The sequence below is a fragment of the Neolamprologus multifasciatus genome, chromosome 5 (genome assembly GCF_963576455.1).
Source record: "Neolamprologus multifasciatus chromosome 5, fNeoMul1.2, whole genome shotgun sequence".
Classification (NCBI taxonomy): Eukaryota; Metazoa; Chordata; class Actinopteri; order Cichliformes; family Cichlidae; genus Neolamprologus; species Neolamprologus multifasciatus.
This window is the reverse complement of record NC_140443.1, coordinates 5,210,347-5,235,181: the sequence shown is the minus strand read 5'-3', so window position 1 is coordinate 5,235,181 and position 24,835 is coordinate 5,210,347. Positions and strand designations below refer to the sequence as shown.

Genomic DNA, 24,835 nt, shown 5'->3' with positions numbered 1-24,835 from the left:
ATGCACCAGATTCACCACCGCAAACAATAACAGAGGCATTAGCTGACGTGCCCTTTTCAGACTTTGGAAACAAACTGTTTGCCCTGAACGTCTTGATTTTCTGATAATATCTGACCCTCCCACTGTGACAAAGTAATTCCATCCTTCTCTTCAGCACTTTCCTGCCTCCTTCTCTCTTGTTTTTTGTTATCTGTGGCAGTAACAACAAGTTACTGCCACACTCACTAATTAGCTCTGATGGAGCAAATTGCAGCTGCTGACAGCCGTCTGATTGGAGAATGGTTTTCATGGAAAATTCTCCTTCCTCTCCACCCTGTAATCACACCCAGTTTTACAAGCAAAATACTCTGTGACCCTCTGCCTTTGTCCAGGAAACAAACCCACACAATGGCTGAGAAGTCAGGATGAATGTGTATAAAGTTGCTTAGATTTGTACTCTAGGATAGCCTAATAAAAATACTATATAGATTTCACAAATGGATACTTACTTATTTATGGTTTTGTTGTCATTCTTGAATGATTAAGATGCTGAAATATACACCTTGACTGCACCACAGCTTTTTTCCTCCTCACTTTTTATTTTACAAACCATCATATTTTTTTGTATTTTCTTTACTATCTTTTTCCAAGGTTTTAGATCTTTAAATGCCTTTAAAGTCATATTTCAAAATTGGGGGTTAACTGTTTTCCACAAGGGGATAGTGGTGAGCTGCACATATTTTATTGTTCTGTTGTTGTGTCTTCCATCGGTCCATCCATTCATTCTCTTCCTCTATGTGCAGTGCCCACAATCCCACACTGAAATTCAAACCCTGAAAATACTGGGCTATTAAATATTTCATATAAAACCTGAACCAAATCTAATCTTCTCCTCCTCCTGCTTTCCTTCCCTCCCTTTTCCTCTGTCTCTTTCTCTCCATACAGTGTTGCATAGACAACTATGAGGAGATGGTGAAGCTCTTGTTGGACCGAGGAGCCAGTGTTAACGCTCAGGACAACGAACTGTGGACGCCGCTGCATGCTGCTGCTACCTGTGGCCACGCAGGACTTGTTAAGATACTCATCGCACAGTAAGTCATAAAGATATGATACATCATCATTTCCTGCAGCACAGCCCTTATCTTGTCTGAGATAAAGACCAGCACCACGAAAGTCTAAATATGTTCTTATGAAATCTAATATTTAACTCGTTATGCTTCAGGAAAATTGAGTAATGGCACTGCCTTAGGCTGTAAAAGGTCACGTATGCAGTGAGGAATAGTAGCTCTGTAACAATATGACACCAGATTTTTGCTGGATTCAGCTCAGCAGGTCAGTTCTGGGTAAATATTGACATCAGTGCGTCACAGCATTAAAACAACAAAAATAAACAAACCGAACAGTTGCAGTTCGAGACTGAATGCACCAAAATGTAGTTAATTTGTTAACTATTAGTCATAAAGTTTAAAAGACGTGCTTCATTTCTACTAAACTTTACTTGCATTATTGCAGTTTGTGAGAAGAGGCTTACAGTTATGATATAGTGACAAGATATAAAGATTTCTGTGAACATCAGATGTATGAATAGCTCTACAGGCCACAGAATAAACAATACAATTTGATTTTGGGGTGGGTCTGCTATGGTTTCCCATATTATTGTTCATTTTGTTGTGATAGTGGGCTCATGCTAAGGGACAGATTTTCCCGAGGAGGCTTGAAACGCTGTTTCTAACTTTTTTTTGTACGATGTTATAAAGAGAGGATTTTAATATGGAAGCCCCTCCCACCTGCTTTTCAGCCCTTCTGTTTGTAAAGGACAGCCAATCAGAATACTTGGCTTAAAGACACAGGAGCTAAAAGGTTTGCTAAGGGGCCAGTATGAGATAAATCATGGTTATTTTAAACCGTGAGCATAATGAATCCACTTTAGGTTGAAAGTTTAAATTGACCAGCAGTATAATGAATGGCTGTGATGGTTTCCCAGGCAAAAACATGTGCTTACACGATAGTCTAAACTTAATAGCATGGCATATTGTTGCCATGCTGTCAAATACACAGGTATAGCTGCAGCTACTCTCCCCAATGAGCCACAGAGGCAGTTTGGAGGAACCTGATTTTTTCTTGTCCAGACAGATTAGGTTTTTCTGTTCCAAAATCAACAGAAGCAACAATTAATGCTAATGCACCTAACAACTGTGACAAATTATACAAAAAAAGAGTGAAAAACATCGTGGAAATGACACTATCCTCTACTAAAAATCAGTGTTATAATAATATTTGAAGATAAAGCAAACCCACTGAAGGTCAGTAAAGGATAATACTGAATTATTTCCAGCCGTAGGATGTGTAGTGGTTTAATAATGACAGAGATTGAATTATTATCCAACTTTGATATGCAGATGTTGTTAATAATTCAGTAACACTGACCCAAATTCCCATAGGCAAAGATGTCCTTGTTACTGTCTTTGACTGGATGCAAATACGTGTAAGAAGTATAGATGACTCATGAGTTCGCACATTGTGGACATGTTGAATTAGGATTTAATTAGACTGAGTTTATTAGGCTTTAATTGCATCCTAATGAAGCAATAACAGCGAAACACGTGTACACACAAAGAGACAAAACAGGCAAATTAATATACTGCACGTGTACACATTGGTATTGTTTCTTCTCGTTAACATGACGGGTTGAACTGCAGCCTGTATGCAGAGACTTACACACACGCAAACACACTGCTGCCATCTGTTGACGTGCAGGACTCGTCAAAGCGACCGTGCGGTGACATGGATGAAGCTAAAAACTGCTGAATGAGGCAGTGTCTTTTGTTCTGGGCTGAAAGACGTTAATTAGCTTCTTCAGTTAGTGCTGTGCAATGCACATTTGTTTTGTCATCCCCGTCCAAGACTTTGAGTTATAGATTGTTAGTTTTCAGCATCTTTGTGTGTTACAGTAGGTCGGGACATGAAAACAGGGCGGTGTTACCCTGATGACTGAGTTGTTTTGGTTATTTTTAAACTTTTGAGGATCACAGATGGTGCCATGAAATGTAATATATTGAACACTTTTTCTCATTGAGTCGTTAGCCCTGCGTATTGTACATTCAGAGCATTTATTAACTCTGATTGGATTTGTTGAAATATTCATCCGCTCATTTCCCACAGTGGCGCAGATCTGCTGGCAGTCAACTCCGATGGGAACATGCCCTACGACCTGTGCGAAGATGATCCCACGCTGGACATCATTGAGACGGCCATGGCCAACAGAGGTAGAGAATAAATGCTTAAAGGGGAAGTTACTGACAGGAAGGTTAGACAGATGATAAAATCTTTTAGTAAGTTTGGAATCAGATTCAGTCTGTCTGCAGACTGTCAGACTGATAATTGAGAGATTACATAGTTATGCGCAGGAGTAATGATGTTACACAAAGTACGTTTATATTGGGATTATTCCAATTAAATGTAACTTTAACTTTACCAGCACAGGTGAGTTTTTTTAACCATCAATGTTTTTGTAAAACATTTCCTTTTTCTTTTTAGACTCACAGTGAACAAGATATTTCCAGGAAAAACAACATTCACTTAGTTCAACCCGTTCATTTCCTTCCCTGATTACATCTGTTCATTCCTAGTCGACAACTGTGTATTTTGCCAAAACATCAGAGGACTTGCCAGAAGAGGCTAGCTTGCTAACTCAGCCTCAGCTTCTTAGACTTATTGAAAACACAGCCTACCGCTAGCTTACTTTAAAGCTTATGTTAGAAAAGTTAAAGTTGTATCCAGTAGGGGTGGGGGAAAAAAATCGATACTGTGTAGTATCGTGATATTTTGTTTGCTAATAATGTATCGATACAGGACTTCAGAGCATGTTGATCCTTTTTCTGAGCTTGAATCCTGACATTCCTTCACTGTCCAAATGTGTTTAACTTTTTTTTTTGGCAGCAATAAACATGACAGTTTACTTATTTTAATTTAAGACATGTTTTATTTTAATTAAGTTTAAAACTTTTTAATGTAAAATTATATTTTGTTTTAATTTACTTTCAAATTCTTCAGTTGCTGAAGGGGCTGCATAGTTTTCATAAACTGCATAGTTCAGAATAGCTATAATCGTACCAGATGGTTGATTCAGTTAAGTTGGACTAGACTGTAATACAAACCGTTCAGTTTGTCAACAATAAAACTGAAATGAGAGAAAGACTGAGTGTGAGACTTTGATATTAGATAAAATGAATATTGATAAAGTTTACCTTTATGTACAGAATTTGAATATCGCAAAATATTTTTAAAAATTGCAATAATATCGTATTGTGCGTTAAGTATTGTGATAATATCGTATCGTGAGTTGTATGGTGATTCCCACCTCTAGTATCCAGTCTAAAAGTCATTGTCTGGACAGCAAAGTTCATGTATTGCTGTATAGATCTGCTGTTTTAGTCTGAATAAAACTGTGACAGGTTATGTGTGGACTTTAAAGCAGGCAGACACAGTTTAATCAGCTTCCTTGTACTTTAACACTTGGACTGTGTTGTTATTTTTTGTTACTTTTTTAAGTGTGACTGCTATAAAAAGCAGTCGTTTAAGAGCCCAGGTCTAGCAAAAATTAGAGATGAGAAGGAAGGAAGATGTTAATTTTATTTTAACTTTTGCGGCTTGCAGCTTTTGGCAGTCTTAACGCTCTACTTGTCATAAGAACAGATTGCTGAAGAAGATGGCACCGGAGTTGTGACCTGATATCACACGTAGTGTCAGTAACAGTTTTATGATTGACACTGTGAGGAGCTGAAAGTATTCACAGTTCTCTCTCCCTGTGCCAGCGGGGTGCAGATTAGGATACTGTATATTCATGCTGTGTCACTGTAAACAGCTGCAGACGCCACAGTTTGTCTCTGCGACATGAGTGAAAGAGAGTTCAAGGAGATCAGCGCTGACATAACTGCACATCAGTGATGAAGGAGGGGGAAACTTGTGCCGTTTGCATTTTTGTCTGTTTGTGCGGTGTGAAGAAAGACGCGTACAAAAGCTGTCGAAGCAACAGACAAATTTATTTACACTGGAGTAAAATCAAGCTTCTTAACACGAGCTGCTCTCAGTGTTTTGTTGTTTTCTGGTAAATGGTTACATCCTCAAGCTGGCATGTGTTCTCACGACTGGGAACAAAACAACAAAAATGAGCAGCAGGGGGTTTTCACTGTCCTATTGTAGAACTGGCTGCAAAACTGTGGCTCATTTCAAACATCATTTTGCAAAATGCAATTAAAAAGATTGCAAAAAAATAAATTAATTGCTTTCTGATTACAACATAGTTTAATGGTGTTGCCTTTGGGCCATAGACTAAAACAAAGATGTCACACAGACCTCCAGTTGTATTAGTAGTTATTAACCAGGAAACGGGGTACAGTTGGGTTTTTGGCTAACCCTAGTTATGGCTTTCTAGCTTGGTTAGTGTTACTAAGTCCTAACCACTTATGTCTGGTTAGCAAAGCTGGTATGCCAGTATTATACACTTTCAAAGCCAGTCAGCATCCCCTGGCAACCCCTGGTTTGCTGGGAAAAATGTGGCAAGTGGTTGTGGCAGTTTGGTGGATACATGTTGTCATACCAAAAAGCTCCTGTTGCTTATTACAAGGTTTGCATAGAAGAGTTTCACTTGTCTGCAAACAAGTGTCATGCAAACCAAAACAGAGACTTTTTGCCTTCAAAGTAAGGCTACGTCCACACGTACCCGGGTATTTTTGAAAACGCAGATTTTTTTTTTTTGTGTTTGCACCTTTCGTCCACACGTAAACGGCGTTTTTGGTCACTGAAAACGGAGATTTTAAAAACTCCGGCCAGGGTGGATATTTTTGAAAACTCAGCTTTTGCATTTACGTGTGGACGAGGAAAAACGCAGAAAACGCAGCGTCAAAGGTGTGCGCCTTTTTTAACGTCACAGTGTGCGCCACATTATTGTTTCGGTGAAATGAATTTCTACAATACTGTTACTGTTAATTGTCTCTGCAGTGTTTAAATGCTTACATACACACATAGTTACTGTCCCTCCACACATACGACTCGGTTCTGCTTCTATGCCCCAGCTTTGTTTACTTTTTCCCGCTGAGGCTTCTAGACTTCTGATTGGCCAACATTTCTGCACGGTTAGGAATATATCGCCACCTGTTGCTTTGGCATGTTCCTAGCAGCGTTTTCCTTCATTTCTGCCTTTACGTGTGGACGGGATTATTTTTTAAAACGAAAACGGAAAATCTCAGTTTTCAAAAATACCCGTGTACGTGTGAACATAGCCTAAAACTGGTGCTTTACCTTTGCATCCAAAACATATTTTAAAAAGTCCTACTTTTACTTTGAAGGTGAACAGTCCCCAGTTAGATTGCGTTGTGCTTTTCACAGTTTCACTGTCACTTGTCTTCCACGCAAACTACAGGCCACCATGGCAATATCTTAGTGACCAGAGCAATTAGTGCAGCCTACCTATTTGCAAGCAATTTCACGTAGCAACTGCTTGTCATGGGCAGTCACTGACTTAGTCAGACCCTAGGTATGTGTGGCTAGTCCTAACTGACTATGGTTGTGTTAAAACCAAACTCAGCCAATGAAAAGACTGAACTGTGATTTTTGGGGCCAGCATGACACGACTGTTGACTCAACTGCAGATTTTTTTCTCCATTGATTTTGTTTTTATGGAAGATGCTGTTTTTCCTGTACAGAAGCAGTCTAACAGGCTGTAGCTTCATACTTACTTTATTAAAATGAGTGAGTGTGCAGCACAGTTTCCTTCTAAGTTTTAAAGTGTATTCTTTGCCTCCCGGATCGTACACACATATTAATCTTTCTAACATCTTGTTAACACTGTTAACTTCACCTCCGCTTTAGAGATTCAACAAACATCTTTAAAAAAGACAAAAAACTCAGTAATACATGAATCATATCTAATCCTTCTCTTCAAGTCTCATACAGAATAACATAGAAATTATTTCCACATCTGACGTGTTTCAGGACAGTGCGCTGCCTCACAAAAGTCATTGCTTATTCATATGCTCACACCTGCTTGTTTACCAGTACGAGGCTGTTGGTTGGTGTGCTTCACAAGTGCTATCAAAAACAAAAAAAGTAAAGAAAAGGTGAAATTTTCCTAAGTTGGTTAAGGTGCCCTTCAGCACACTGCTAAATGCCAAATGCATGTGTGGAGCTGGTGTGAGTAAGCAGGAGACTGTAGATGCAGGGTGCCGAAGGCGAGCATCAGGGGTGCTCAGTCATACTTCCCTGGTTAACTAAAGCTCGAGAAGTCCGGTTACTGCACTCGTAAACAAGTTTGCAGTTAATAATTTTGATCTTTTTCAAAGACAGTACAAACAGGATACATGAAGCCGCATTGTGTGGATGTGAGGCATTATTGAAAATGCACAGAGACGGAGAGCGGGGGCTCTCAGAGGGAAAACAGACACTTGAAAATGAGGTTCTCAGCTTACAATAGGATCTCTCAAGCTGCAGAAAGCAGATAGCGGTACAGTAGGTGAGAAGAATGATTATTAAGCTGATTAAAAGGAGCGTGGTGCTGCTAATTGCTCCCGTAATGTTCTCAGCACTGTACTGCTGGATAAGACTTGTCTCCCCTGAGACACTGCAGGGATGGGCACACACAGTCAGCCTCTCTCCACACACACACACAGACACGCACACACGCACAGCACTTGATATGCAGCATCGACGGATTCAGTGCTTCCTTGATCCTTCCCCGGAGAGCCCAGTTCATCTGTGATGAGCTGCAGAGATAAGGAGGGGATCTGTGTATCTGGGTAAAATAGAGTGGGGCATGACACCTTTAATGCATTTTTTTTTAATGCCCAGTCAAATCCACACATGCACTAAAGAAGGGAAGATGGTAACACTTTGTGCATATTTTGAATATCGTTGGCCTGTTCTGCATCGCTATTTGAAAGGAAAAAGTCTCACGATTCCAGTGCAGCAGCAGTCTTAGTTCCTCAGGTTGTACTGTGTAGACAGCAAAATTATAGCTTCTTACCTTTTCTCTCTTCTACGGTGGCACATGGTGAAATCACTCTGCTGCACAGTAGTTTCACTCTAAGAGCCAAAAATGAACATGCTTCCAGTAAAACAATACAATAAATCTTAATGGCTTAAGGTTGTGGAATATTGATGAACATGGATGTTGTGTTTTGATGCTGAAATCAGTTCACTTCCCCTGTAACAAACACAAAAATACCACATAATAGTAGAGCTAGACTATCATTGGACAAGCCCCTGCTCTCTGTTTCTTCTGTTCAGGTGTTAAATTCAAATGATCCGGAAAAGTGTTCCAACACCTTCAGTTAGTGAGTAATGAAATCTGATTGGCAGGCTAATGCATACTACTATTCAATGTGCTGAAGCCTGGCACTGCTTCCGGTGAGGGCCTGGAGGTACCTGCTCAGTAATAAGAAAATAATGACATCCCGTAGCCTGCTTACACCTTCCAGACGTCCCTTTTCCCTTCTCATCCCTGTGATGCGTTCATGGTGCAGATTTTTCTATGCGTTTGCACCTTTCGTCCACACGTAAACGGCGTTTTTGGTCACTGAAAACGGAGATTTTTAAAAACTCTGGCCAGGGTGGATATTTTTGAAAACTCCATTTTTGCATTTACGTGTGGACAAGAAAAACGGAGAAAACGCAGCGTCAAAGATGTGCGCCTTTTTTGACGTCACACTGTGCGCCACGTTATTGTTTCGGTGAAATGAATTTCTACAATACTGTTACTGTTAATTGTCTCTGCAGTGTTTAAATGCTTACATATACACACACAGTTACTGTCCCTCCACATATACCACTCGGTTCTGCTTCTATGCGCCAGCTTTGTTTACTTTTTCCCACCGAGGCTTCTAGACTTCTGATTGGCCAACATTTCTGCACGGTTAGGAATATAGCGCCACCTGCTGCTTTGGCATGTTCCTAGCAACGTTTTCCTTCATTTCTGCCTTTACGCGTGGACGGGATTATTTTTTAAAACGAAAACGGAAAATCTCCGTTTTCAAAAATACCCGTGTACGTGTGGACGTAGCCTTAGACTATATCTGATTATACCTAGTATACTAATTATACTAAGTATTAGTATAATACTGTAAATATACTAATTTTGTGTTATTAAAAGGTGTGTGGAAATACCAAGCAGTTAGTGCAGGTCAACAGGTTAGTTTGCATGTCTTTTATCCTGTCTTCCTTCTCTCACCCCAACCAGTCATAGCAGATGGCCCCGCCCCTCCCTGAGCCTGGTTCTGTCAGAGGTTTCTTCCTGTTAAAAGGGAGTTTTTCCTTCCCACTGTCGCCAAAGTGCTTGCTCATAGGGGTTCCTATGACTGTTGGGTTTTTCTGTATGTATTATTGTAGGGTCTACCTTACAATATAGAGCACCTTGAGGCGATTGATGTTGTGATTTTGTGCTGTATAAATAAAACTGAATTGAATTGAATTATGCAGTATTGGGATAGAAATTTATAGTGATGGACTATGTTGGAGTGGGTACTAGGGTACTGTTACTGGGTGGCGTCAAACCTAGCAGGAATTTATATTTATAATAATGATGCTGATTAGACTTACTCACTGAATTTTACATTTTATACTAGTTTTATAGTCTCTAGGGATGGGAAATCAGCCATGTAGCATGAATAACATCTGCTTATATCATGTGGAATTCATTTGGCCAAATCCACAAAGAGCAGTGAATAAGAAAAAAGACTGGAGCTCAAAAAAAATCATTATTATGTGACTTATTTCTAAAACCTATTTCCAAGTAATTAATTCTTCACAAGATTAAGAATAAGTACATTTTCATAATGTAAGTAAAAACAGATACAAGTGGCCTTAAGTGCAGTGTAGACTGTGCAGCCATCACAGCTGTCACTGTCTTTATTACTGTGCTATTGGAGGAAACTGCTATAGGACAGCCATACCAGATATCTGCCATGGTAGCATGGTTACCCTTTACTAGGCTCCTTTCTGCTTAACACTGCAGTTAGGAGCTGTTTAAACAAGTAGCCCCTAAGACAGAAAGGACACTCTGTTGTCTTATGTGCAAAAATATAACTGCTTGTGTATACTTGAATGACATCATGTCCTCATGTATTGTATGTTTATACAAGCCTGCTGCATCCACACACACACGCACAAACATTGAACAACTGGCCAATGGTTCTGGGTGAATATTTGACCAGATCTTCTGTCCAACCTCTACAAACTGTTTGGTTTGGTTTTTCCACTACGCCCGATGTTCTTGTCTGTTCTCATTTATATTGTTTACTTAGTTAAATACAGCTTTATAGCTCAACAGGGTATTTGAAGCACCTGAAACTAATGTAGTCACATTTACTGCCAGTTGTGTACATTTCCTGAAAAGGCTAAAAACAGGGGGAACTATCCTTTGTTTGATGGTGAGGAATATTTTCTAGATTTGACATCCTTTAATCCTTCGGGGAGTTTTTTTCTGGCTGTGGCGCATCACTGCAGCAAAATCAAAATATGAAAGAGGTAGAATTTGTGACACGAGTATCTGAGAGACTGTTTTCTGACAGAAACAACAGAAAACACAGAAGAAAAACGTTTGCTGGAGGCATGGATTAAATCGACTAAAGGGGCTGTCATTTCCTTGATCCGTGAGCCTTTAAAACCCCTCCAGGTGACTCTGATTGCAAATTCAATCCACCCTTGTAACTCCCTTCATCACGACTGTTAACCTTCACATGCGTGGACACCTGCTAAAACAAAAGAGCGACATTGCAGTAGGAGTTGTGGATGACTGACTGCCACTGCCGTCAGCTTTATGTGACAAATTTATTACTGAGAAAGGTCACGGGGCTGAAATCCTAACAAAGGAAAATGTGCAGTCACATGTGACCTGACTGCTTCTACAATTTATTTTAAGTTAGAAGGATCAGATCCAGGGGAGTGTCCTCCGTAAACAGCATTTTAAGGATGAATGAGAATTCAATTACCCATTTATTTATTTTTTGTTAAATTAGGGCAGCGTGTTTACTTTGGTTGTGTAGATATTTTGACCCTGTGCTCCAGATCTCTTCTGAGGTTAATTCACATATTTTGATAGTTACACTGCAAGAATACAAGAGACAGTCTTGACTGACACCTCTTTCAATTAACGCTGAATGTTACTGAGTCGAAGGAGGATAACTTCTTTGCTGAAGTGTGGCAGTCTCAGTATTTAGCCCTGCCTGGCAGCAGGACGATGGATTAAACGAGGAATTTAGAGGGGAAGTGACATCCAGAAACACCTGGGCCAAACCGTCTTTGCAAACAAACCTCTTTGCCAGGACGTGGAAGGACAGCCAGCATGAGAATAAACTACTCTGCTACCTGCAGAAAATGGTCACTTTATACTTTCAGATGCTCGAGTCCAAATGTTTGCAGCTCTGCACTGATTTAGAGTAAATAAATGCATTTTAAAAACTTTTATGTGAAGATTAAATTCACCTTCAACACTAGCATTATTTTTTTTTTTATTACAAATACCCTTTACCGTATTTCCCGGACTACAAAGCGCACCTGAATATTAGCCGCACAAGCTAAAATCAGGGGAAATCCTGTTTTGTACATACATTAGCCGCACCTGACTAAAAGCAGCAGGTGTTTCAATGTTGACTTATCATATGTAAGAGAATATGCACAAAGGGAATTGTCAGGAAAGAGATGGCTGTTTGGAGACACACCCCTTTTATTAATATTTTGAAAAACAAGTTACAGGTACATATTTGCATAACTTTTTAGGTATATGTACAAGTAGCGGTAAATACAAGTACCAAACATGTACTGTGCTTCATAAACGAGTAACAAATGTAGTACATAACAATAACCTACAGCACACCAGAAAAATAGATTCGGCCTACCTTTTAGGCTCAGGTGCAGTGACACGGCTTTAACAAGAAGAAAAGTCAGTCGTTCACCACCATCTTTCTCTTCTTCCTGCACTAAAACCACCAAAGTCCTCTTCTCCAGTGTCGGAAACGAACAGGCTCAGGATGGCATCGTCATCCACTCTCCGCTTCTTTCCTTCGTTGTCACTTTTAAAACCAAACAAATCCTCGTTGTCAGTGTCAGAGTCGAACACCCTCTGAAGGGCCGTGGCGGTGTCTCCATCATGCAGCAGTCCAGCCCTTCGAAATCCGTTGGTGATCATGGATGTTTTCACACTTTTCCACGCTGTCAGATTCCACTGGTGGAGTTGAGCATAACTTGCTTTTTGCAAGTTTATCGCCGCTCATCATCCACGCCTCCCGCTGAACGCGTAGCGCTACTTTGAAGTTTGTTTTTCGCGCTACTTCGTACGGCACTACGTTGCCTGGCGGATGGACATGTGACCAACATACCACTCTTGAACCCCGATACTGTGTGTCTGATCACATGCCCTTCCGCCAGGCAACGTAGTGCGGTACAACAGCGGAACAAACAAAACAAATCCTCTCACGATATCACAAAAATCATGGACAATCCATAGAAAAGCCGCACCTGACTAAAAGCCGCAGGGTTCAAAGCTTGTGCAAAAAGTAGCGGCTTATAGCCCGAAAATTACGGTATTTAAAATATTATCAAACCAGTATAACAAGGAGCAGTTATTTCTGCTTTGCTTCCAACCTACTGTGGAAACTGTCGCTGGCAGAAAACATCCTCCTTAGATAAAAAGAAGACGTTACAGTTGCAGTTTAAAGAAGGCTTTACTAACTTTTTACATTTATTTTCAGGTACGTGTCTCAGAGGTTTCACACCCAAGTGGGTTTCACCTCACATCGAAAACTGGCCATTTCAGCAGCCCGGGCTGCAGTTACATATTAAAAGTGTCAGGACCAAACTCCCCTGCGATTAACTCTGGCTGCTCTGCCTGCATGTTTGACTGACAGGCATCACCCAGGAGATGATCAACGAGACGCGAGCGTCGACGGAGAGGAAGATGATAGGAGACATTCAGGAACTGCTGAGTCAAGGAGAAAAGGTCAACCAGCAGGACTCTCAGGGAGCTACTCTGGTAAGTTTATCTGCTTTGATTTTCTTCTAAAAAATCTCAACTAAACTCAGTTTAAAACGACATCGCTGAAGTTCTTGCTGCTTTAATATTGTAAACATTTAATTCTGTTTCTGTGGAACAGAATGTGCTCGGTTAAAATGATAAAATTGGATGCATGTACTGCATAAATACACTTAGATGAATGTAAAATGTGATGTAAAGTGGCAGATTTATGTGCTCAGTGATGGTGCACTAATTTGGCAAAGCTAAGCTCTGTGTGGTGTTAATAGGCAGCTAATGCAGCTGCCTTTCTGTAGCTGCTCCACAATACATTGTCTGAGATATAATTGACTGTGGCTTTAAATTAGCTACAAGTGTTTTGTTACTGCGGGTAGCTTCTGTTAGAGGAGTCTGCCACAGATGAGGGTAGAAATTGTCGGTTAAAATCTTCACTGCGATATCATCTGGACCACAGCTGCTGCTTTTGCTCTTCAGACAAAATGTTTTTGTATTATTAAAAAAGGGAAAGCAGATATTAAGATTGCTACATTCAAAGATTAGGAAAGATTAGCTGGGTGGACACATGCATGCATTGCAGCCATGCAGTTAGTTTGTTGCCATATCACTGCTTTAATTGTCTGTACGCTCTGGAGGCTTCTTCCATTGGTGAATCACCCGGAGGTTTCTAATATTGGGGTTTAAGCCTTTTCTTGCTGTTTTTGTTGGGTTATCTAAGCAAGTAAATCTTGGTGCAATAAAGAGGAAATGATTTTAATATTATTTTCTGGGCTGAAGCAATTTTTTTCCATGTAAGCTTGTTAAAGTGGTCCTATTGTGCTCATATCTGGCTCCATATTTCTACCCTTGGATTCTGCAAGAGTAGTTTTGGATGATACACATTTATAAAATTCATCTGATTCATCTTACACAGGGACTTGGTGCAGCGCCTCAGTTTATCCACTGTCTGAGGAAAGAAAAACGATGTTGTAGCACACTTTAAAGCAACTTTCTTCTGTTTAGATGTTTGCTTCCCTCTCATCTTCCCCTCCTTTCTTCTGTTTCTCATATAAACAGAAGATCTGCATAGCAGATGAGCAGATGAATAGACTGCAAAGCAAGTTCAACATGCCAAGCTGGCTTGACAAAACCCAAACCCTGAGTCGGGATCAACTTTCTCTGTTAACCCAACCCCGAGCCTCCTTCTGCAGAATCAGTGCAGGCTCACGGAAAAGTTGGTGTTTACACATCATTTCACTCTTCAGAGCTAAATGGCTCAAGTGAGCATCATCTACTCTAATCATAAATATTATCAGATGAACAGAAGATGGAGAGGACATAAAAAAATATATCAGTAAAATGCAACCGTGTTGCTGCAAAGAAGATGAGAGAAAATTATATACATGATGTATTTTAATGCTCGGCCCGGTGTTGATACTGCTGTTTGTTTCTAACATGAACTGTACATTAGAGCTGGGAAACCTTTTACATGTTTAAATACTGAAAATTATTCATTGTGTTCAGGTCTGAGATTCTCCCTAAGCATAATAAAGGAGACATGGTTTAGTCAGCAATGAAATTATTTTTATTGACTGAATGAGTATTCAGTATGTAATTAATGGATTATTCTTTTTCTTCAATTTTCCTTGTAGCTGTAATTCCAGCAGCTATAAAAGAGGCTCAGCAGCAGATCAGCACCAAGGACATAAACACATTTTCTGCATCACAAACTGAAAGTAGCCAAAGTTCAGCAGTGCTTCTTTCATGCTGTAGTAAGTGTGGCTCAACAGTTTGTATGTATAAAATATTAGCAGAGACAGAAAGAGCAGAGCCACCATCATGACACTGGAAAACTCTTGACTTTAAGCTCAACACAGCTTGCTGTCCCCCCATAGTGCACCCCTTAGGGCTTCTTGGCTCACACATAGACCTGTGGGGCGGAGATGACCATGTTGGGGATATGCGTTTTTATTAACATCACAGCCAGTAGAAAAAAGCTGTCTGAATTGGCTCATTTAAAGCAGTCTGCGTGAAGCCTGAGCTGCTGGCTCATAGGGATTATTTGGATATATACTGACCTCATTACTGGAAACTTTGATCTTCTTTAATATTACGTATGATAGGAAATGAAGAAAAAGCATTTGAAAAGGAAGCAGTTAGAAATAAAATAAGATAGAGAGCTAAACATGAAATGAACCATCCTACCCACCAGGTTCCAGATGTGCTGCAGAGATTCATACCTCTCGCGTTAATATCAGGCATCACAGGTCTGAACAAAGAGGGGAAAAAAAGCAAATGGTGTGTAAATATTCAGTGGACCGTCTTTATTGCAGATTCACCTTTTAAAGATCATGTGCTCTGCAACACTGTCTCGTGAGGCCGTAAAACCTCCAAAGCTAATCAGGCATTTAGAGCCTCATTATAATTTTTTAAAGGCAAATCAGCTGTATGATTTTAAATGGTCTGAGTGCTCCAGTTATGAATGCTCAGTATACCTGCAGCCATTATTTAAACAAATGTTAGATTACAGTAAAACTTTAGTGATGATAAAATTGCATTTAAGAGAAGCGGGAATAGATGACAAGAAACATAAAAGCAGCATTTCATCAAAGAAAACATGGTCAGATTGGATATTTGGTTTTCAGTAGCATGTGTGCTCCTGTTGGACTTTTGTGTGCGTTTTATGCCAACCCCTAAAGTTTATAAGTTTGATGCATAAGTGTGATTAGAGCGATTAAGTAGACGAGACTGAAAACTAATAAAGGCCCTCATGTCTTTATGCTTTGCTGCATAGTGCAAAGGTACGCGAGGATTGTGTGTACTAGGGCTGCCACGATTAGTCGACTAGTCACGATTACTTCGACTATCAAAATCGTCGACGACTGATTTAATAGTCGACGCGTCATTTGAAGCTTTGTAAGATCTCAAAAGACGCAGGAATAAGTAGAAGGATTTAAGAGTGTAATAACGGACTGAAGCAGAAGATGGCAGCACTGCATGTACAAGGATGCCAGCTGCCGTTGAGGCGATGACGTCATTTAGCGACTTCTAGCGACTTTTAGGACAGCCAATAGCGATTTTCCTTACTGAGGAGTTGGCAACACTGCATAGCGCAGCTCAGCTCAGTTTCCAACAATGGCGGCAGCTAGTTAGTTTTAATATTACTCTTATTATTCTTTCTGGGTCACAAAATAAACGTTTAACATATTTTCAGGCGAGAATGTAGCTGTGTAAACCTCAAATATCTGCTCAGTTTATCAAGACACCACATATTTTCGAAAGCGCTCCGACGTTTTCGGAGACGTCTGTTACCCACTAGCTCGATAGCTAACCGGGGTTCAAGGCTCATTAGAGCCCGTGAGAACACCGGACTCCCAGCAAATCCTTTTCAAACCCACCGCTGTCTTTCGCTACTCAGGTTAAACATATATAAGTCACTTAGATAACTTAAAAATTTTATTGTTTGGCTTTTTTAAAGTATTTTATTTGTTCCTGAGTAAATCGGTTTGGCTGAGATCAAAGTTATAGTTTTTGCACAGCTGAATAAATCTCAAGCTGATTATCAGAAGTGTGAGATGCTCAAGAATATACTCCAGCGTCCAGTTATATTTTAGATAGCAAGGAGTTTATTAAACTTCACCGAAACAATCTGCAAATTCCATTAAAACTTAATAAACTATCATCTTGTCTTTATTTTTAGTTAGCACATACCTTAAACACTTAAAGCTGTAAGCTAATGATAGTTATATAAGAGCAGATGCTGCTGATGCAATAAGCTGTACGTTTTATGTCCAATGGATGATGATCTGATTAGTCGACTAATCGCAAAAATAATCGGTGACTAGTGGACTATCAAAATAATCGTTTGTGGCAGCCCTAGTGTGTACCTAATAAGTCCCTAAATTTGTTTTGTTTAGCACTTTAGTACAGTGATGCAATAAAAGTCAAGCACGGTACAAAAAAAATCATTAGCACATAATTTACTGAGTAGAGCGTATAATGTCAGATGCCTTAATGAAGTCTTTATTATGTATTAGGGATTTAGCTACACAGGGGAAACACAGTGACGGATCACTGGATGGAAGTAGCTAGGGGATAGTAGTATCCCAAAATAACCCCGTTAAGCTTTAAAGTCTTACTACAGATTGTGTGATTGAGCTGCTTGTCCCTTTGCTTTCTACATCCTGTTAATCTTCATTCGAGCACGATGAAGCAAACTAGAGCATGCCTTATTAAAATCCTGGCACAGACGAGAGGAAGAGACCCTGAATTGACAGGAAGTTATGTAAGGTTAATCTTTTGTTTTCCAGTGAAATGCATTTTTATGATCCTGTTTTGATGTGCAGGCACAATGATTTGTATGCTTTGTGACTTCAGACAGATTGAGAAGAGAAATATTTTTTTATTTTTGTTATAAGTTTATGCAAAAAAGTGTAAACAAAGTAAGGAAAAGTAACAAGTGTCACATGTTGTTCTCTGTGCCAGCGGTCCCCAATCCCCGGGTCTCGGACCGGTACCGGGCCGCGAGAGTAGAGGCTCAGGTGTGAAATGTATGGTTTTCAGGGTTTTTATCGGTTTTCAGCGTTATTTTGTTATCGTTTTTATCGTTAACTTGGTTTTCCTGGATCTTTTCACGTGTGTTATGAATAAATCTTCTATTTTTCAGTGCCGGTACTAGTTTTATTTTGTTGTATTTATCCTCGACACCTTAAAGGCTGGTCCGTGAAAATACTGTCAGGCATAAACCGGTCCGTGGCGCAAAAAAGGTTGGGGACCGCTGCTCTGTGCCATAAACCTGACAAAGGACACATAAAAACAAAGTTTATATATAAAAATACACTCGCTGGACACTTTGTTAGGTACAGTACGCTTTGCTGGTGCTAGGCAGGACCTCCTTATATCTTTAGTAGTGCCTTAATTCTTCCTTGTGTAGATTTAGCTGGAAATGTTTCTCTGTGGTTTGTTGTGGATGGATTGATGTCTGGTGACTGTGCAGGCCATTTGAAGACAGTGAGCTCATTGTTATGCTTAAGAAACCAGTTTGAGATGGTTTGAGCTTTGTATCCTGCTGGAGGAAGCCATCAGAAGATGGGTATGCTGTGGTCATAAAGAGATGGATATGGTCAGCAGCAATACTTGGGCAGGCTGCTGCATATAAATGATGCTTAATTGGTAGTAATGGGTGGCCTAGAGTGTTCCAAAAAACATATCCCCCATATCAATACAACATCACCACCCTGAACTGTATACTATAATACTGTACTACTATATAATAGAAGCCAGTGCTTTCATGTTGCTTAAATTCTGGCCCTAACATCGCAATGTTGCAGCAGAGACTCATCAGACCAGTGGATGTTTTTCCCAATTTGCTTTTGTCCAGTTTTGGTGTGCAAACTGGACCAGAGTGTTCAGAGGTGATCTTCTGCATACCTTGGTTGCAATGAGTGCTTAATTCAGTTATTCTTGCCTTCATCGCCTCGAGGGAGTCTAGCCATTCTCCTCTGACCTCTCACATCGATGAGTCATTTTCACTCAGAGAACTCACTTTTCACTTTTACAGATCATTCTATGTGACAGTTGTGAGGGGAAATCCCAGTAGATGAGCAGTTTCTTAAGTGCACCACGTTGTTGCCTGCCTCCTAACTTATGGGTCTATTATTGAAGTCCTCTCTTTTCAATTACTGTCATCTCAGGTTTTGTTTATTTTTAAGAAAGCTATAGTTTTAGCCTTGTGAAGGAGAATGTGTGAGGCGAGTGAAGTTTCACATGTACACAAAGCATTTCAGACTGGAAATAACAAGTGAAACGCATTGTTAAGTTAAGATACGGCGATGGAGGTTATTTCAGTCCTTTAATCACACATTTAGCTGCATGTCGTTAGATTGTGGGTGAAAACGGAAGACAAGAGAGTACTTGTCCCGGCATGCGTTTGACCAGTGGAAGGGTAAATCAGGACATGCTGCTGGTGGCACTGTGGGAGGAACTGGAGTGCTCACAGTATGCTGACATTATGAAACTTTTGGCACGGTGACACAGGCTGTGTTGCCCAGTGTCGGTCCACCGGTTTGGTTCGGAACGAAAATCTCAGCAAAGACTCTGATGGTCCCCCGGCTTAACCTGTACTGTCAGCATGAGGTTGACATTTCTGGTTTTGAGTGAAACGTCTCAGTAAGCGAGACAGACTGTTATTAGATCGGGTTTAGATGTTTTCAGCGGCTTTTTGTCCAGTCCCGCCAAAAGGTCAGATTTGTCATTTGGCTAAAGCTAATGATCTTTTTATTTGCTTCAGGTTTGTCCTATTATTACTTGTCGTCCTCAGCCTCATCTGACACTGACTTAAATGAGGAAGTTTGTCCTTAATGAGGAAGCTGTCTTTTAGTTTTGATCAATGTAAACACTCTTTGATGGGATGCACCGGTACATTGGTTACAGTGATGTTTTCTGTTAAATTCATGTGTTCCTTAGTTGTATTTTTATGGCATGTTAGACAACTTTAGCTTGTTTCCTTTAGCTAATTCTGCGTGTCTCACAGCCTTTAGATGCCTATAAAGGAACGCTGGGATTCGATATTCGGTCTTCTGGAATGCTGATGGCATTTTCCAAAAGATAGACTGGTGAATAGATGGTGCTTTTTTAAAAGCTCTGTTCTGTTATCCCAAACATAACCTACTTCTGCGGTCTCCCCAAAAGAGGCAAACAACATTAAGTACAGTTCCTGTAAGTGACACTTGAAGCTGCAAACCAGACTTTCATGAATGTCACACCACTTGCCAACTTCCCTGCTGCAATAAACATATTTTATACCAGTTTGTTATTGTTCAACCTCACAGCCACAGTTTGTGTGGGGCCTTAGAAATTGGCGGAATGAAAGGGCAAAACTGCCATCATGTTATATTTTTATTTTTCAGGCATTCAGTAATTTGAAGGCCAGGAAAGGCAAATATTCAAAGGAGGATCCAATAAAAACTGAAAATAACATTTTTCAGTTTGGTGATTTTAAAAAAGCAAAATGAAAAAAGATTTTTGCTTTTGTTTCCTCCTAAAACACATTTTGAGGTTGTTGAAAGCATATTCTACTCTGAGACACTCAAATATTCTGCTGCTTCTCTTTTAAATGTATAAAGTGGAGCTGAATTAGGTCATTAGTTAGTTGCTATTTCTTATAAGCTGAAAAAGACTTGGTGTAAAAACTTGATGATTCTGTCAGAGTAATTATACTTTGCATTTTTTCATTATTTCTCTTTTCTCATCTGATCTCTGGCTCTTTGTTAGATTGGTTTTCTTCTTATGTATCTAATAGGACCGTCTCTGTTAGGACGAACTCTAACATCGCTTCCTTAACCTGTGGAGTTCCACAAGGTTCAGTTCTGGGTCCCTTATTATTTTTCTATGTTGTTTCTTCATCTGCCATCATTCATCCTTTTCTAACATTTCTATGCCATTGACATTAAGCTGCATATGTATTTTAAGCCTCACCAGCTGAATAGGCTGTCAACCCTGGACCACTGTTTAACCCACATTAATGTCCGTTTAGCCGTTACCTTCTTCTAAACGTCAACTGAGAACACAATAATAGCTCCTCCTGAACCTTTTGCTTCTTTAGGTTCAGAGTTCGGGATGTCTGATTATAATCTGGGCTTTGATTCACCTGTAAAATGTATTTCTTGTTCCTGTTACCTTTTATTTAAAGAAGATTTCTAAATTACGATAGATGGTCTCCTTTGCTGAACTGGAGAAAATTGTTGATGCTTGTGTGTTATTGTGCTTAGGTTGCTGTGAAGCCCTTTTATAGATAAATCATCTGTTTTATGCCTCTAAGCAATAAAAAAGTTCTTTTTAACAAAATGTTGCTATTAAAATATTCTAGTTAGCGAGCTCACATTAATTTTTACACGGGTCCCAGTAAATAGCCAGGCTTCAAATTATTTATCCCAGCTTCACACTAATCACACTGAGGCTCACAATCTTCGATGACAGGCTCTGAATTTGTTAGTTGTTCCTCGCAAGATGAAAAGACTTCTGGGACAGAGCCCTTCAGTCTGTTGAGACTTTTATTGATTAGAACTTTTGAAACGACCTGTTTACTTTATTATTAAACATTGTTTTTATTATTGGGGAGCACGGTGGTGCAGTGGAGTTTGACTCCACCAACTGGTTAGAGCCGTTCTGTGTGGCGTGTGCATGTTGTTCCCATGTTTGCGTGGGTTACTTTAATCATGTTTGTTTTCAGTTTAGTTTCAGGTTTTAGGTTTCGTTGTTTGGTAAATTAGTTTCAGTTCGTTTTTTTTTCTTTACAGTATGTTGGGTAGGTCTCTCGGGCAAGATTGCAAATTTCCTCTGAGTGATGACATGTTCCAGGCTAGTTTTATGAGGCTGGGACAAGAATTAATATCTTAACATTAACAGATTAGGTTGTTTCATGGAGGCAGGCTCAGCCTAATTTGATCAGGACCTTGAATTGACCACAATAATCTGCATCTAATTTAACATAATATTAGAAGATGCACAGTAATAAACTGACATCTTTAAACTTAGAAGCAAAGAAATACTTTATTTGTAGATCTTTGCAGGTGTACTGTCTCACATAGTAAGCAATTGTAAGTTACCACTATATAACGTTCTTTGGCATGTTCATTGCCACTTTAGTATGAATTTCACTTTTTTTTTTGCATGCAAACAGTAAATCCTGAGCACTGGGGGAAAACAATCTCTATTCCCTTCTCTGTTGTTGCAGCTACACATCGCAGCAGCAAATGGCTACGCGCAGGCTGCAGAGCTGCTGCTGGAGGGGGGGGCTCGTGTGGACCTCAGAGATTCAGATGGATGGCAGCCTCTTCATGCTGCAGCGTGCTGGGGTCAGGTAAGGAAAACACAACAGGAAAGAGATAAGAGCCTCAGGCACACACAAAGGTTTCTGGAACCATTAATACAAATTGCTTCCACCGTTGTTGTTGCTGCTGCTTTAGATGCATGTGGCAGAGCTGCTGGTGTCTCACGGAGCCAGTCTCAATGCCAAGACCTTCCTGGAGGAGACTCCAATTGGTATGTTTACAGTATACTGTAGCACTCACTTGTCCGGTGCACCTGGTAATGAGTTCAGGGGAAGAAAAGTATCGTCTCAGCAGGGTCTGATTTCCAAGTGTTCACTTTTATGTTAAGCATTACTAACAGTGTCCCTTTTACTCATGTTGCTTTAAGATCTGTGTGAGGACGAGGAGTTCAGAGCCATCCTGCTGGACCTGAAACACAAACACGACATTATCATGAAGTCACAGCTCAAGCACAAGACCTCGCTGTGCAGGCGAACGTCCAGTGCAGGCAGTCGTGGGTATGTGCTGACATCTGTTGGTGTAGCGTGGCTACTGCAGGCTTTGTTATTTGGAGAAATTAGAAAACAGACAAAACATCTGTTCTGTATACTTACAGCTGTATTTACATTTAATAGGAGAATAGTTGATAGGAGTCTCCGCTGATATATTGAGATAATGTCTGACACAATGAAGCTGTCAGTTTAGCGTGTGTATAAGTTCTTCTGCTCTTTAACTTTCATGTGTAAAAATACCATATATGGTAAGCTGTTATTTTTCTAGCTGCTTTTTCTTACTGGGAATTCCACTCGTGTTCACAGAAAAGTGGTGCGGCGAGCCAGTTTGTCGGACAGACACAACCTGTGTCGTAAAGAGTACGAGACCGAGGCCATCGTGTGGAGGAAAGAAAAGGAAGACGAGGACGAGAAAGAAAAGGAGTCTGATCAGGAGAATAGCCAAGTAGTTAACGTGAGACTATTTTTAAGGATTACATAAATAGCTCTATGCAGTTCTAACTTTGGTTTTTTGGGTGGGTGGCGGGTGGCTTGGTGGAATTTACCGCCCCCTCACACACACGCTGTCAGATGATAATGTGTGTGTGAGATATTTTTAAGCATAGGTAGAAAGATGATTCTTCCCACTCAGAAGCCGAAATGTCACATTTGAATGAATCAGACAGAGGACTTCCTCCAGCACCCAGGAGCAATCACACAACAGGAAACCCACAACAGAAACAAACTGAAATACTGTCTTCCATTATCAGTAGACTCTTGTGCCGCTGCTGCTTATTGTAACCTCAACTTTTTACACACATTATCTGCAGATTATCAGATGTCATTCAGAGAAATGTTGCTGGCACAAAATAACTCTGAACAGTTTGGAGATTTTCTCTATAATGAAGCAAATAAATTGGCTTTACATCTTATTTCATTTGAACTTGGTAAGCCTCGGCAGCAGATCAAAGTTTGCTGATCTGCCCTGCACAGTCAGGCCTTTGTGTATTTAATAAGCTAAAAGAAAGTCTTACAGAGGATTAAAGTAATCCTTATTGATGTCTTGCAGGTCAAGCCTGTTGTCGCTGTGGAGCTGCCCGACAAGTCCAACCTACCCACCATCCTCAAAGAAGGCAACAGCAAGCAGAACGGCCTAATCTCCACGACAACATCCATGCCACCTCCGCCTCCCTCCAACGGCAGCACACCGACGTCCAGTAAGGGTGGGGTTGTCACCACCCAGCCGTCCCAGGAGGAAGCCTGGCCAAAAGAGCGCCCTCAGACTCTGTCGGAGCTGAAAAAGCAGCGAGCCGCTGCCAAGCTCTTGAACCACCCCTTGTTCAACGGTCACCTTGGTAACGGCTCCACAGACTCCTTCACCGATGCCAAAACCACCTCTGAGGATCCTCGCATGCCGCTGGTCTCCTCCAATGGCAACGCCGTATATTATACCCCAGCCAGCGGCGACCCACCCCTGCTCAAATTCAAGCAGCCTATGGAGGAGGAGCAGCCGAAGGTGCGGACCTGCTGCTGCGTGTCATAGTTGGTGCGTGGTCATGTGACTGTTACCAGAACAGGAAGTGTTTGCACTGAGAGGAGGGAAGCAAGGAAGGCTCTGTAGAAGGGAGGAGAAGAAAGAAGGAAAGTCTTTGAACATCCTTCACCACTCCCGGTTCAAAAATGTCTCCAAGACAGGCGTCCCGATTAAAGTATGAAAACATTTCCTTTCACCTCCCAGTCTCGTAACTCCTTTAAAGTGCAGCTGAGAAGTGGAGGAAATTCCTTTCATACATGGAGTCTCTTTACACAACAAATGTAAAGACACAAGAAGTCCCGCTCTCCCTGTTAAAAATCAGAGAGGATGGGGAGTGTTTTTGGACATAAATTTAGAATTAGGAGAGAAGATCGCAAGGTACTGAATCCTCTACTTTCACACATGGAAGAAACTTTGTCTGTTACCCCACAAACAGATTGGTGTCATTTCATTAGAACAGCATTTCTTCCAGGATAAACTAATCTTGTTATCAAACCACATGTGGCACATTCTTGTCATGTTCAAACAAGCAGGACAGTCATCCTGGAAGGGTGCTGATATATTGTAATACACCGTGTTGTTGTAGTGGTACAACACATGAGAAAATGCAAAACGTGGCAAAAGGAGATCTGTGACATCTCTTTCCGTGTTGACATGCTGCCTGAAAAAGTAAGGGAAAGGAATGCCATACAACAGTGTTAAAATACTCATGAAGTGTACTTCTACAGCGAGAGATAACCGTAAGGAAGTAAAAGTACTGCACTAGTGTTTGAAACGGTCACTATATTCCCTCAACTATGCGTCACCTCACCGTCCTCTCACGTGGAACCTAAACTGACAGGTCGTGCTTTGTTTTATGCATTATTCACTTTGTGCTCACTCGTATAGATAATTTAAGCAAACATGGTTGAAAATTACTGTACATGTTTTATTTATGAAATGTAAATTGTAAAGAAAAAAACAAAAAAACAAAGAAAAAACATGGTTTCTAAAGTCGAGTGTATTTATTATTTGGATGGCGTGT

At 40.4% G+C, this 24,835-nt stretch overlaps 1 protein-coding gene and 1 long non-coding RNA gene across 4 annotated transcripts in view; one reads left to right on the top strand and one right to left on the bottom strand.

Moving 5' to 3' along the window:
* ppp1r16b (protein phosphatase 1, regulatory subunit 16B) overlaps positions 1–24,466 on the top strand; it is a 108,092-nt gene extending 83,626 nt beyond the window's left edge. For all 3 annotated transcript variants that reach the window (XM_085159517.1, XM_085159518.1, XM_085159519.1), the window contains exons 4-11: positions 925–1,070; positions 3,142–3,245; positions 12,876–13,000; positions 21,711–21,836; positions 21,943–22,018; positions 22,175–22,304; positions 22,605–22,752; positions 23,347–24,466. In XM_085159517.1, coding sequence (XP_085015643.1) covers positions 925–1,070; positions 3,142–3,245; positions 12,876–13,000; positions 21,711–21,836; positions 21,943–22,018; positions 22,175–22,304; positions 22,605–22,752; positions 23,347–23,820 — 1,329 coding nt within the window. In that variant the 3' untranslated portion in view covers positions 23,821–24,466. The remainder of the gene's footprint in view (positions 1–924; positions 1,071–3,141; positions 3,246–12,875; positions 13,001–21,710; positions 21,837–21,942; positions 22,019–22,174; positions 22,305–22,604; positions 22,753–23,346) is intronic.
* On the bottom strand, positions 16,697–23,417 carry LOC146517893 (uncharacterized). Its single transcript, XR_014874094.1, has 2 exons — positions 23,312–23,417; positions 16,697–22,215 (listed from the first exon to the last, which is right to left on the bottom strand). It is a non-coding gene; the product is annotated as an uncharacterized LOC146517893 (long non-coding RNA).
* Positions 24,467–24,835: the final 369 nt, after the last annotated feature.